This window comes from Caloenas nicobarica, chromosome 2, assembly GCF_036013445.1.
Source record: "Caloenas nicobarica isolate bCalNic1 chromosome 2, bCalNic1.hap1, whole genome shotgun sequence".
In the NCBI taxonomy this organism is placed as follows: domain Eukaryota; kingdom Metazoa; phylum Chordata; class Aves; order Columbiformes; family Columbidae; genus Caloenas; species Caloenas nicobarica.
In genome coordinates, this window is record NC_088246.1 from 121,392,513 (window position 1) to 121,406,316 (window position 13,804).

Here is a 13,804-nt window from a genome sequence, read left to right on the forward strand (position 1 = left end):
AGAGAATATCTTTAGAATATCTTCATTTAAAATTGTTAAACATTGCGGTGAAGTACAACAGGTTGCAATGACTCATTTCTGTTAGGCTTTGATAGGCAAAACTTGCCACCGTGAGGAGCCCTGTAAACCAAAAGCACGGCAGTGTGTGATGCTGATGGCTGGCTCTTCAGTTCCCAGGTTAATCTAAGTCATGGGCAGTTTTTAAGTGTGCATGTAGTTGATAGAGTCCATACTGTTAATGAGAAAAGCCTACACTAAAAGCTCTTTGCTTTGCTCCCAGTATCAGACGAATTGCCAGCATCCCTGACCCCACCTTTTCTGGCTGACAGTTTCTTCCCCCATTTGTTGTTTCCTGGGCTGCAGTTTGAGGACAGAGCATCATTTCTCATCGCCGGGTGATGTGTCCCACTTTGAACTGTGCAGTGGTTCGCTTCTGAGAAATCTCTAACTCCTTGCCACAACATCAGTGTCAGGACTCGTGGAGACAGTCATAGTCACCTTTATTTGTCTGTTCCGAAACCACTTTCTGTTGTGTATACGTTTTTTTTCCGTATTAAGATTTGCAGATTAAATTTACTATCTCTTACTACTAACCTGTAACAATATATTAGATTTGTAACAGCCTTATCAAAAAATGTTTCAAACATCTATGTCCTTACAGTCAGCATCAAATGTACAAGTCGTTGCATTTAGAGCAAAATTCTCATGCTAAGTTCATGTTATACTTTCGTTCCTTAAATGCTGTGGCTTTGAAGTACTGAAATAATGTGAACTGAAAATATATAGCTGTGATGTTTCTAGTTAGCCAGGTTTTTATGTTGCTATTCAATCGCTATGATAATTATTTGCTTCCTTGAGCTGTCATTCAGATTGCACATTCAACACTCTTATAAACCTTTGATTGTCACTTCATTTGGTAGCGTAATGGTTTTGATCTTTGTAGTGGGAGGCTGTGAACAGAGCACTGCTTTGGAAGCTTTTCATTCTACTGCCGTTTATAACCTGTTAAAAAATGTATGCTCTGAACTGCCGATGTTCCTTAGAGTACTAGTTATTTCTTCTGGCATTTCAAATACTCTCCACTTTTACCTTCAGATTTGTTTGGAATTGTGCTGTTCATTCAGTGTAACAACGTTAAGTCTCAATCTCTAATGCTTTACTGTATTTTTGTAATTTTATGATTCTATAGTATCTAGATGATAATTAGTATTAAAACAGAAGCCAGTGAAAATGATACACTGCTTTATTGACAGATGCACAAATCGCACATGCAACCCTAACAAACCTGTACCTGAAGACAAGGGGGCAGTGGAGAGGAAAGGAATTAAGTATATAAAACTCCTGGCCCCATTAAAAAAATGTGCTGTTCTTTGTCTACATAAAACTGGGGTGCCCACTAAGTATTTTCTTGTTTTTTACATGCCTAGATTACCCTGTGTAGCCATCTAGCTGTACAGGTGACCGGTAATTTGTACCTACGTAGGAGTGGTTTAGTATAACCATAGCAACAATTAGAATTCTGTTGTAGGTGCTTTTATGTGTAATAGCTGGAATCTGATTTATGTCTGTGCTATTTAAAGACAAGTAGCAAAATGTTTTGGTATTAAATTAACATATCACTAATGCTGTTTGGTGGGTAGTTCTTATTTGCTGTGGCTTGTAATTTAGCGATGCTTCTTTTGTTTTTTCACAGTATTGGTTGGGATTATTCCATCCTGGTCTCTAATGGATAAAGAACAGATGCATGTGCATGCATGCACATACTCTCACGCTTAAAAACCATTTAGGCAAATAAAATCGTGTTGCTTCTTCTCCCCAATTACTTGGGAGAGCAGTTAGGTGGGGTAGCTCAAAACTTTGGTGTTGGAATGTGATAAACTAGTGATAATCATCTGGTAGCCGCATCTCTTCTGTTGGCCACACCTCACCTGTACTCCAGCTCACCACCAGCAGTGGTCCAACCCTCTGCCGATCTTCCTGGTTTGAAGGGCACTACTTTCCAGCTCCCGACTGCAGGCAGCCTCGCTCAGCCTGTGTTTGCTTTCCGAGGAGGAGAGAGCCGGGCTGGTGTCTGCCCACCCTCCTTACTCTGCTCTGGTCCTTGCGTGAGGAGTCCCCTTGTCTGTGTGGAAGCTGCTTTGGAGTGGAGCAAGGAGTTCATTGGCTCCCAAATGGGGTCTTGGCAGCTCAAAAGCACAGTTCTTCCCCATGATGATCTTTCACAATGCTCTCCCAACTATTTACATTTGTAGCTTTGATCCTTAAAGCATTTACTCAGAGCGTGTAGCTTCTAGTGTTCTGTGGTGATGACCGCAGAATGTAGACTTCTCCTTTCCCTCCTTGTCTCCAAAGCAGCAGTTCCCAGTTAGGCTGTGGTCCCTCTGAAGTAAGAACACTTGCGAGTAGCAAAAGCCTTGCAGAAGCAGGTGTCAAACATCAGAAATGAGTGGAAAACCTGGGAACTGGCCACAGCCTGGATTCTCTCCTCAGGAAAGTATTGAGAAGGTATTCTTTCGTCATTGCCTGTGATTGCCTTTGTCCATGGCGAAATACGAGCTATGGAAGCTACTGGTTAAGCAGAGAGGTCCTTGTCTGATGTTTGGAGATGAAAAGTTACTGTGGAAAGCAGGGCAATCCTTACACAAACTTTACAGGACTGATGACACACCCTTCAAAATACTTTACAGAAGAAAGATGAAAGATTCGGCACTGTGAGGTGTTCGTATGTGGGAGCATACTCAACAATGACAGCCAAAATGCATAGATTAGGGGTCAAATTCTGACGTGGCAATTAAGCATTATCTATTTCTAGCAGAGGAATTTCTGGTACAGAATGCTTTTACAATCCCAGTCTGCATTTGCCTTCTTTATCTAAGTATTCTGAAAATAACTATTTCTGTGTTAAGGAGGGAACATGTCTTCAGGTTTCATTGTAAAGTAATGAATGAATGCCCTGTGTGTGTACACGTTTTGTCAGGCCATGTCTCTCCTCTGTAGAGTTGTTTCAACTCCCGCATCTCTGGGATGCAGCTGTGTCCCCCGCGATCTCAAAAGATCTCTCTGCATTTTTGCCTTCTAATTTTTGGACCCTGGCTGTTTATGCGCTGCTTCTCAGAGGTTCTTGAAATGTTCAGATAAGTGAGCATACTGGTGGGTTTAACTTAACTGTAGAGGAGAGGGGAAAAAAGAAAAAAATAGGGGTCAAAGTTTGAAAACCCATTCTTATTCCCTTATGTTTTTCAAAATTTGAATGCATGAGTGCCTCTTAGAATTTGCAGTACAGCTGAGCCACTGCTGCAGGTTGGATTTCTGTCTATTGGACGAGGAGTTGACAGCTTTGTTATTCTGGCAGCTAGGGACAGCAAAGGCAGATGCTCAGGTATGCCCTTAGGGATGGTAATGGTATTCCTGTTTGAGGAAAAGCAGCTGTCCTGTTTACATAACAAATGATGGTCACATGGAATGAGGTATATCTGTGTTGTCTGTGAGCAGTGTGGCTTAGCCTCATCCCTTTCCCCTAGAAAGGTAGCTTTAGTTTCAGGGTTTTATTCTTCCGCTTTCTCTGTTGTTCAGTGGATTTTGTATTTCTGTTTATGCTGCAATCTCTGTAATACCCAGATCTGTTTGCATATACCGGTTTGATCTAACACAACTAAAAAATGACATAATACAAATTCCAGTGTTCCAGAAATAAAGAAGTAGGTTAAACGATCTCATGGTAGCCAGACCAGGCATCCCTGAGTGAAGCAGAGGTGGGGTCCCAGCCAAGAGCTCTGCTCAGGTGCGTGCTTTTCTCATCTGGGCTCTGCTTTAACCTTGGAATAGAACTGGTTAAACCCAACTTTTGTACAAGCACAAATTAGCAGTCAAATCTCAAAATGTTTTTTGTGCTTAAACCCAAAACTAAGATCTGAACTACTCTGTTTAATTTACCACTTTTTGGGTAAGAACAGGTCAAAACCGTAGAACCTGGAATGATTTAATTGATCACGCAATGTGTGTTCTCTATGGATTTATTGGTGGCAAAGATAAATTCATTTCCCTACATCTATAAGGAAAGTAACATCAGTTTTTCTAATGCATTTGCTGTTGCTCATAGGCATTCACACAAATTCCAGCAACAGTTATTTTCTAAAGTCTTTGGTTTCCACCTAGACCACTTTTCTTTCTTAACTCTGTTCTTTTTTCTCAGACTGAGATTTGCCAGGTCTGGAATTTGCATAGTACTTTTCAAATCTCTAGAATTTAGCTGCAAACGAAACCCTCACAGTCATGGTGTAAGAAATTAGACTTAGGCTGTTGCTATAACCTGATCTGGAGGTGTCCCCCAGCCTTGGGCAATGTGCCTTGACAATGTGTTTCATGACATTTGAGCAGTGTGAGTGGTGGGCCACACGGAAACTTTCAGCATTGCAAAAACCATAGGTCCAAAAAGCTTGGTTTCAGATAACTTGCATGTGGCTTGGGTAAAGATCTTTTTTTCTCTCTTGCTGTTTAGTACTTGCTCACTGACAACCAGGAACTATTTATGTTTCCTCGGTATTTGAGATGAGACCTTTCCAAATTGGTCCACATGCCAGTAAGTGGAGAGCAGCAGCAATCTTTGTCTACTCTGTCTTCAGAAACTAAAAACACACCTTGGAGGTTGCAAACACTCGGCATGTTACCGATTTTTGTTTACAGTAAATATTTGACACACCTCAAGTCTTTTTCTGCTTTGATTGAACTGCCAACTTGCAAACTACCTTGGGTAAAGTATCCAAGCTGTAGTGAGCTTGGTAGACAGGCAAATGATACTTGTCTATCTAAAAAGAGATTTGACATGTAAACTCAAAGCAAATTGTGTTAGGGAATAAGCCTTTTTAAAGTGCTTATATAATACTGAGAATTCGGGGTTTGACTGAATGTCACTGCAACCTAGATTTTGTTTTATTTAATTAAATTGCATGATTAGACTAGTGGATCAAGATCTTTGGACAGCCTGAAACACAGCAAGTGATCATCTCTTTAAAGCAGTCAAAGCCTCCGTGGCCTAAGCATCCCTGTCCTCTGAACAGTCAACAAGGAGCCGGTGTGATAATCTTGCTACAGTGGTCAGTCTGTTCTTGGAGTGACTTCTTCACCAGAGAGCTCCGGCTCAGACAAGTTTTTGTTGCTGGGTCTGTGCGTGGCCCCAGCAAACCGAGCCCAAACACCAACCAGCCAATCTCCACGCCACAGCCACTCCATCCTCCTGTGGTTTTCCATTTCTCTCTCTTGCAGTCCCAAGGAGGCTGATCTTGGACTCACATCGTTCTTGTTGGCATCCCGAAGATTCTTGGAGGACACTGTAATGTCATCGCTTTTTTCCCATAGGACACACATGGAAAATGTTGAAGAGGAGATGTTGATGGCAGAAGATCATGGGCCTGATTTGATTCATTCTCAGGATTTTAGGAGGCAATGCAGCATCAGCAGAAGTGGTTTAGCGTATTATCACTACAAGGAGGAGGAGACCCTGATAGCCCATGAGAGTTTGGATTATTTGCCTTCGCACAGTAAAGTTTATAAGAAGTGGCTACAAGAGAAAACACACAGGTAAACTTACCTTAAATACTGTTAAGTTGCCTCTAAGCTATGGGTATTTTGGACAATCCAGGGAGATGCCTGATAGCAGAAAGAATTAAGAAAACATTATTTGTTGCTTCTGTACATAGGAAAATACTTTAATAGAATGTAGAAGGGGCTAAGTGGCAAGCAACTTTGATTAAAAGCATTTTTTGAAAGTGCCTATGCCTTTACTCTTGATAAATTATTGAATATGCAAAAAAATGTTATTAACTACTCAATTTATACAACTTAAAAGAAGAGACTTTGCAGACGTTTGGAAGAAAGTTCCCTTACCGAGACTTTTCTTGAAATTCACCAGCTCTTAGTATAATTTGCAGGAAATGTGGCATTTGGATCTCAGTAGGGGTGCTCTAGTCCTAGATGATGCTAGAAATAAATCAGAAACTATTATTGTTGCACAATTATTTCTAGACGTATAAGTTTAGGAAAGACAGAAACTAGAGGTAAAGGTTTGCACGTTTATGTGATAGGTGCTCAGTGCATTAGTGGCAGTAGAAGAAAACAGGAATTTGAAATGAATTCTGAGTGCTGTACTGAATGTTTGATTACAGATTTGCATAATTGAATTTTGAGATGGCATCAAACAATCAGCATCTGAAAGCAGATTGCACTGCTACTTACATATTAAAACCAAAACAAAACCAAAAACAAACCCGAAAAGTCCAACCATGTTTCTTACCCAAATAGAAATGGCTTTCAGCTGGAGGAAGAGTTTTGTTAAGTATGCACTTCTAAAAGACATATTGGCAAAAACAGCCTCTTGCTTGTGCAGTCATGGTTAATAGTCAAAATGCCCTAAAAATGGAACTTGTGTGTTTGTGAGAGGAAGCATGGCAAATAGCCCTGTGCTGAGAGGTAACTGTGTTTTCCTATTTCTAGAAAAGAGTGGGATCGGTGGCTGCTGATGGGGCTAATTGGAACAGCAGTTGGGATGCTGGGGTTTTTGACTCATCAAATAATTGACTCTCTCATCAAATTGAAATGGGACCTGGTGGAAAATTACTTGCAGGTGAGCAAGCAAAAGTCAGAGTGACCTCTTGTGTGTTTGTTTATTAGAAAATCCACATTGTAAAGTTTTAACTGACTGGAGGTGCTGCCTGTCTAGGTGGCTGTGGATGGCAGATATTCTGCGGTGCTTTGTGTAAGGCAGGGGTTTCAAACTCATTTTCAGCAGGGGTCACATCAGCCTCTCAGTTGCCTTCGAAGGGCCGAAGGTAATTTTAGGACTATAAATGTAACTACTCCTACATTTACACAATCCTTATATTACCTTCGGCCCTTTGAAGGCAACTGAGAGGCTGATGTGGACTGTATAAGGACCATATAAATGTAGGAGTAGTTACATTTATACAGTCCTTAAATTACATTCGGCTCTTTTAATGCAACTGCGAGGCTGATGTAGCCTCCTTGTGAAAATGAGTTTGACACCCCTGGTGTAAGATGTGCTTTAATGTCCTTTGTTACAACTTAGCCTACAGTATAATATCTGATGGAGTTCTTATCATAAGATTGAGGAAGGCAGTCTTTATAATATTGTGGCCTTCCTCTTCCTCCTTGTACATAAGGAGCATGTGCTGCTGTTGGTATTGTTGAAGTCCAAGGGAATGGATTAGGTTTCTCTTAAGGTACTTAGTGAATGTAGACCTGGTATCAGATATACTATTTCTTTCCGTGTCTGCAGCAGCTATCTTTTGCTAATGCTGTACAAGGATTATTGTGGAATAATTAATTTCTTCTTGATGAGTATCTTCACTTCTATGATAATTGGGATGGTGGTGGTCAAAATCACTGAGCGGCTAAAGCCAATATAAATGTTAAGGCATCTCTGTCCCTGACTGCTTGTTTTTCTCACTTGTAGAGAGAAGCAGGTTGTAAAATTTTTGCCTGTTTTGTGATATCTATGGTAGACAATATGAATATTGAAGAGCTTCTTGTGAGAAAGGGGCTTTGGCCTTTTGTTCCAGCTGAATCCCACCCAGGGAGGGTCAGGCATCCTGGCAGCTGCTGCTGGGGGGAGCCTGTACAACCATCAAGCACAACGTGCAGCCAGCTGACGCAGAAAATTGTGCAGAAGAGAGCCAGGGTCTGGGCTGACCATGCTTTTGTGCTCAGCAACGGTGGCAAGGAGCTGCAGGACCTGGTCATAAGTGCCCAGGGGAGAAATTTCCCCTGAGTCAGCAGAAGCCGCAACCCAGAGCAAGCTCCCGAGGGAGGGTGCAGCTCTGCAGGTCTGGGGCTGCGGGCAGTGCCTGGGACCTCTCACTGAGGCTGGAGCGTGGCAGATGAGCTCCTTGTCTGCACAGATATGGTGGGACAGCTGACACTGCTGGAGCGCTGCAGTGGCTGGATGCAGGCTCTTCAGGAAGGACAGACTGGGATGGAGAAGAGAGGGCGTTGCCATTTTTATGAGAAAGCAGTGGGAGTGGATGGAGCTCTGCCTTGGGACAGATGAGAAGCAGCTGAGAGTTTGTGGGTTGGGGTTAGAGGGCACATCAATATGTGTGATGTTGTTGTGGGTGTCTGCTGTTGACCGCCAGATTATGAAGACTTAGACAGGGCTGTCTTCAGACAACTGGAGGGAGTCTTGTGTTCACCGACCCAGATCCTCTTGGAGATATTTAGTCATCCCAGTATTTGCCGTAAGGACAATACAGCAGGGCACAAGCAAGTTCCTGGAGTGCATTGACAACAATGTCCTGATAAATAATCAAGAAGCCAATGAGGGGATGTGTTCTGCTTGACCTCATACTTGCAGACAAGGACAAACTGGTCAGGGGTCTGAGGGCTGGGCACAGTGACCATGAGATGGTGGTGTGCAGGATCCTGAGATGAGGGGAAAAAACCAAAAAGCGGGATCACTTCAGGAGAGCACACTGATCTGTTCAGCGCCCTGCTTGGAAGAATCGCAAGAGACCATCCTGGAGAGAATAGGAGTCCCAAGAGGGCTGGTTGATTTTCAGGGATTATCTTCTCCGTGGTGAAGAACAATCCATTGCAATGAGCAGGATATCCAGCAAAAAGTGGCAGGGAGATCTTTGCAAAACTCAAGCGTAAAAAAGAAGCACACAAGAGGTGGAAGCAGGGACAGGTGACCCAGGAGGAATAAAGAGACACTGTCTGAGTGTGCAGGGATGGGGTTAGGGAAGCCAAAGTGCACCTGGGGTTGAATCTGATAAGCGATGTTGAAGGGCAACAAGAAAGGAAGGAGGTGTCTACAGGTACATCATCAGCAGAAGGAAGACTTGGAAAAATGTGGGCTTGTTGTTGAACAGGGTAGAGGACTTGGTGACAAAAGACTTGGAAAAGGCCAAGGTACTTGACGCCTTCTCTGAGGGAGCTGGTTGATGTCATTGGGAGGCCACTCTCAATTATCTTTGAAAAGTCAAGACAATTTAGGAGAGGTTCCTGAGGACTGAAGGAAGCCGTTGTCACTCCTATCTTCAAGAAGGACGAGAAGAAGCATCCAGGAAACTACAGGCCAGTCAACCTCATCTTGACCCTTGGGAAGCCAATACAGCACATAATCCCGGAAACCATTTCTAACCGTATGAACGACAAGAAGATGATTTGGCTTAGTCAGCATGGATTTCCAGCAGATAACAACCTTCTACAAGGACATGACTGGAGCAGTGGATGTTGTTTATCTTCAGCAAGTCACTCTCACTTCACTCTCTCCTATAACATCCTCTTAGACAAACTGATGGTGTACACGTTAGATAAGTGGACAGCGAGATGGATTTAACTGGCAGAACTGCTGGGCTCAAAGCATTATGATCAGTGGCACAGAGTCCAGCTGGAGGTTGGTCACTGTGGGTGAACCCCAGGAGTCAAGACTGGGGCCAAAGACTGTTGGATATCTTCACTAATGACCTGGATGATGGGACAGAGTGCGCCCTCAGCAAACTTGCAGACAAAAACAAAACTGGGAGGAAGCAGCGCTTGATAGACCAGGTGATTGTGTTGCCATTCAGCCAACAGCCTCCTGGGCTGCATTAGGAGGAGTGTTGGCAGCAGGTGGTGGGAGGTGGTCCTTCCCCTCTGTTCAGCACTGGTGGGGCCACATCCTAAGTACTGTGTCCAGTTCTGGGCTCCCTAGTACAAGGGGGACATGGACATGTCCTCCACCATTCTCTAAAATCAAGATAGCAGTATATTGCTGCCATTTGCTGAAGGTCAAATCTCAATCACTTCAAAGAAATGAAGGGGAAGACTTATTTTGTGGAACAAATGGAGGCTGAATATATCAGAGGGAATATCCAAGAAATGAACAAGTTTAGGTTTTCTATGAGGAAAGCATATATAATGCTCTTGGAATATTATTTCTCTAGGGTTTCTTATATACAAACTATGCGTATGTTTATAAAATGTATAAATAGTGGATGAATACATGTGTATACGTGTATATATGCATTTGTATGTATATACATGCATGTGTGTGTATATATACACACTAAAGTATAAATAAAGAATATATCAAAAGAAACCACAGTTTGACTCCAGGGCATCACAGCACAACAGTTACATACACGGTTGGTCCTGTTGTATTACAGAATTTGTCCTGCTGTATTGAACAAATACAGAGGGACAAGAGGTAAGCCCCTACAGGTTCTGACATCATTACAAACATGTAATTCCTGCCCTGGAAGACCTTCACATCTAAACACCTCCTCCTTTAACTGCAGATGAACAAAACTCATTTTCGTGCCCTTTGCTTTGCTGTTTGACTGTGCCACATCATGCACTTACAACAGCCGTGATGGGACGTGCTGCTGGGAAGGCTGTGGTGGCATCTGTAACACTGTGACCTCAGAAATGCAAGGGATGTGTTTGACTTGCACGCACAATGAATCACGGCTGAGCACTGCGGAAGGCGGCAAAGTACGTGGGAGCTGAGGAGTTCTGGAGACAGCACGGCTGTGGTCAGCCCAAGCACAAACAAACAAACCAAAAACCCAGGGAGACTGAATTGTGTTTTTTCAGTGTGAAAAGAGCCAGTATGAGAGAGATCCCTTTGGTTAAAATAAAGCATGGAAGAACTTGCTCACTTATATTCTATCTACTAATAATAGCTGCAAATCCATAAAGGTAGTTACTGATATAAGACTTTGAAGCCTTCATTCGGGCAAAATGTCTCCTCATGACACCATTTAGTGTTTTCTTCTGCATGTTCTTGAGGTCCTTTAACTTTCTTCTGCCCTGAAAAGGGTCTTGATGAGTAACAACATATCCTTTATGGTGTTTTTAGAGATGAACAAAAAGTCCTGGGAAAAAAAACATGTCTTGATTCTGAAAGTCAACATTCACCTTACTGTTTCTCACTCTCATCCTTCTAAAGAGTCTGCGCTGCTTGTTTTGGTTTCTACCTATGGTACACCCTCTGCCCACAGAAATCTTTGCTCATTAAAAAGCAGGACCTAGTCTATGGGTGCCGATGTAGTAATCTGTTTGTCAACCGGACAGGATGGCAACTTCCACATGACCTGGCTGTGTGTCCTTGGGTTGGGGCTGGCTATGGTGGTTCTCTCTTCAAGCTCAGTGCTGGTAAGTGTTACGTGTCCTGTGCAACAAGCCTATAACACTGTGATAAACCAAATCTCTTGCTCTTCCAAATACTGATTAATTCAGTATTTTATTTCAAAAAAACCACCCTCTGTTATACAACCTAGTTGAAGAGGTCTTTCTTGGCCTTCAGCCTAAAGCTGGATTCCACCGCCTATAACTTGTATAAAAGTGTCTGGGGTGAAATCAGTGGTGGTGGCTCTACAATTTACACTTAGCATGTGGTGTTTATAAAATAAATACAAGTGGCAGCTGGTGTAACTTGTGAAAACGGGGTGTTTGGAAGGGGCCTAAGCCAAACACCATCAGTGCATATAAAAATTACTGTTGGTTTTAGATTGATCTTTTAGCTGTGCTGTGTGAGTATTACTTGCCGCCCCGATTAATACTTTTATGAGGCTGCAAGGCTAAAGCATGGATCTTTTCTGTCATTTACTGTACTGCTGTGTTCAATTTAATTATAGACAGGTAATTAACAGCATAGGTGAAAGAAAAAGTGAATATTTTACTGAACTTCCTCCAAAATACAGCAACAGCAGGAAAAGGGAATTTGCTGTTATACAGGCGAGTTTTAAGCTATCTGAAATCTGAACTGCCTGGACAAATCACGCGGGTTCATCTGTGCACCCTGCCCCACAGGCAGCCTGTGCAAAGGCAAGAGGCCGATTGGGGTCAGGTCCTGGGAGGGATGGCAGGGGCTGGGGCAGGGACCCTCCTCCGTTGTTTTCTTCTCACAGTAACCTCAGTACACATACAGCGACATTGTTGGGAGCTTGAATTTTTGCGTGTAGACAGAAGTTACATGTGTATCTAGGTCATCTGTTAATTTTCAGAAAGTTTGTTTGTGAACAGAACAATGTGAGAACTGGACTTAAATGTGTCCATAGATGCATCTAACACATCAACTGCTGACTCAGTTTCTCTGATTTTTTGTTTGTTCATTTGTGGCTTTTTTTTTTTTTCCTTTGCAGTTCTTTTGCCCAGCAGGTTCACCATTCGGCTTGCCAGAAATCATTGGGTATTTGAATGGTACTTCTATTCAACATCTTTTTAATATCAAGACCTTTATAGGGACGTTTGTCTCATGCGTGCTGGCTGTAGCCTCTGGGCTCTTCTGCGGGCCAGAAGGCCCCATGATCCATTTGGGGTAAGAAATAGCAGACAAAAGTTAAAGCTGTCAGACTGAGGATATGAGTTTGCAGTGTCTGTCTTGGTGGCAGCGCTGGCTTAGAAATTACTCTGCATTGGGAGCTCTTCTCACCTGTGCTGTCCCCTCCTTTGCACGAGCACAGCTAGTCATGCCATGCAGTGAAGAAAAGTGGGTTTTTTTCTGTGTTTTTTAGATATTGGCTTGGTTCCCTAGTGCAATTCCCCACGAGGCTCAGCAAGCAGTTATTCGGACAACGGCAGTCAGTTTCATTTCTGAAAGTAATGCGACCCGCAGCTGTGGCCTGCTTTGGAGCTGCCTGTTGTTCATGCAGTAGTGTAATATTATGTTTCTAGGTGGGGAAAAGTAGGCTTTATGGTATTTTTGAAGGATGGTGTTTTTATTCCCCCTTGCTATATAGAAAGAAAGTGAATTTTCTTCACCCTATGGTAGTCTGGGGCCTTTTGAGATGGGGATAATAGAACTGCCTACTCCTGCTCTGTAGGTCAGAGTGGTTCTTAAAATGTACTGTGTTGCAATATAGCCAAACTTAGTAAGGACAGCAGGCCAGATATTGGATTTTTCTGGTTTGGTAAGTGACATATTTTCCTGTATTCACTATTTAGAGGAGAATCCTGCTGAACTTTATTACCGTTATTAAACCATATCTTGAGTAGAGATGGTAAAATTTTCTTCTACTAATGCGATATAGATGCTTTGTTGGCTGATTTGCTTTTTTATTTCTGATCCTTTTGGGAAGCATTCAACCTTGAGGATTGTTCTCTACCTCTTCACTGCCCTGACCAAACCTCTCCTCCTCATCACCACCCTTTCACATTTTCTGTTACTCAGTGGGTTTTTATTTATTTATTTATTTGCACAGAGGTGCAGCACTCCAGGGGATGACTCAGATGTTCGAAAATAGGAGGGCATGGTTAGTCAGAAGCAGCCACAAACCTTTGAGACAATGATTACCAAGGTTTAGCTCTCCCTTTAGGTTTCTTTTGTTTTCTTTGCCTTCAGACATTTGTCTCCAGGAGCTCAGAGACTGCAGCTGTGATTTTTATTTTTTCCTTTGTGCTGGGTTGGTAACAGTGGTGCATGAGCCAAAGAATTGAATCATATTTCCATGAAGAAAGTCAGCACAGTATTAACGTGATGCCTTTTCAAAACATAGGAATTAAGAGCTAGCTTACTTTAATTTAGCTGGAACCCTTCACCATTTTTATTAGATATAAACACACATAAGTTGCTAAAGGCCTCTGAGAGATTTAAGGCCCCTAATTTAAGTCTTTCAGAAAAGTCTTCCAAGATTATACAATGAATAGATTTTTCATTTCACTAAGGGTTTGGATTATTTTTCCCCTTTTAAATGTATTTTGAAGTGCTGCCTGGGAACACGCTGTAATAATTTAAATCATTACACATCTTCTCTTACAAGCAGGGCTGTTCTGACTGCCATGGTCATTAACCTGGGAACAGATGACT

The 13,804-nt window shown here is 42.5% G+C and overlaps 1 protein-coding gene across 1 annotated transcript in view; it reads left to right on the forward strand.

Annotated features, from left to right (window-relative positions):
* Positions 1-5,332: 5,332 nt before the first annotated feature.
* LOC135986079 (chloride channel protein D-like) overlaps positions 5,333-13,804 on the forward strand; it is a 78,714-nt gene continuing 70,242 nt past the window's right edge. The window contains exons 1-4 of the mRNA XM_065629843.1: positions 5,333-5,577; positions 6,490-6,619; positions 11,071-11,151; positions 12,141-12,316. Coding sequence (XP_065485915.1) covers positions 5,333-5,577; positions 6,490-6,619; positions 11,071-11,151; positions 12,141-12,316 — 632 coding nt within the window. The remainder of the gene's footprint in view (positions 5,578-6,489; positions 6,620-11,070; positions 11,152-12,140; positions 12,317-13,804) is intronic.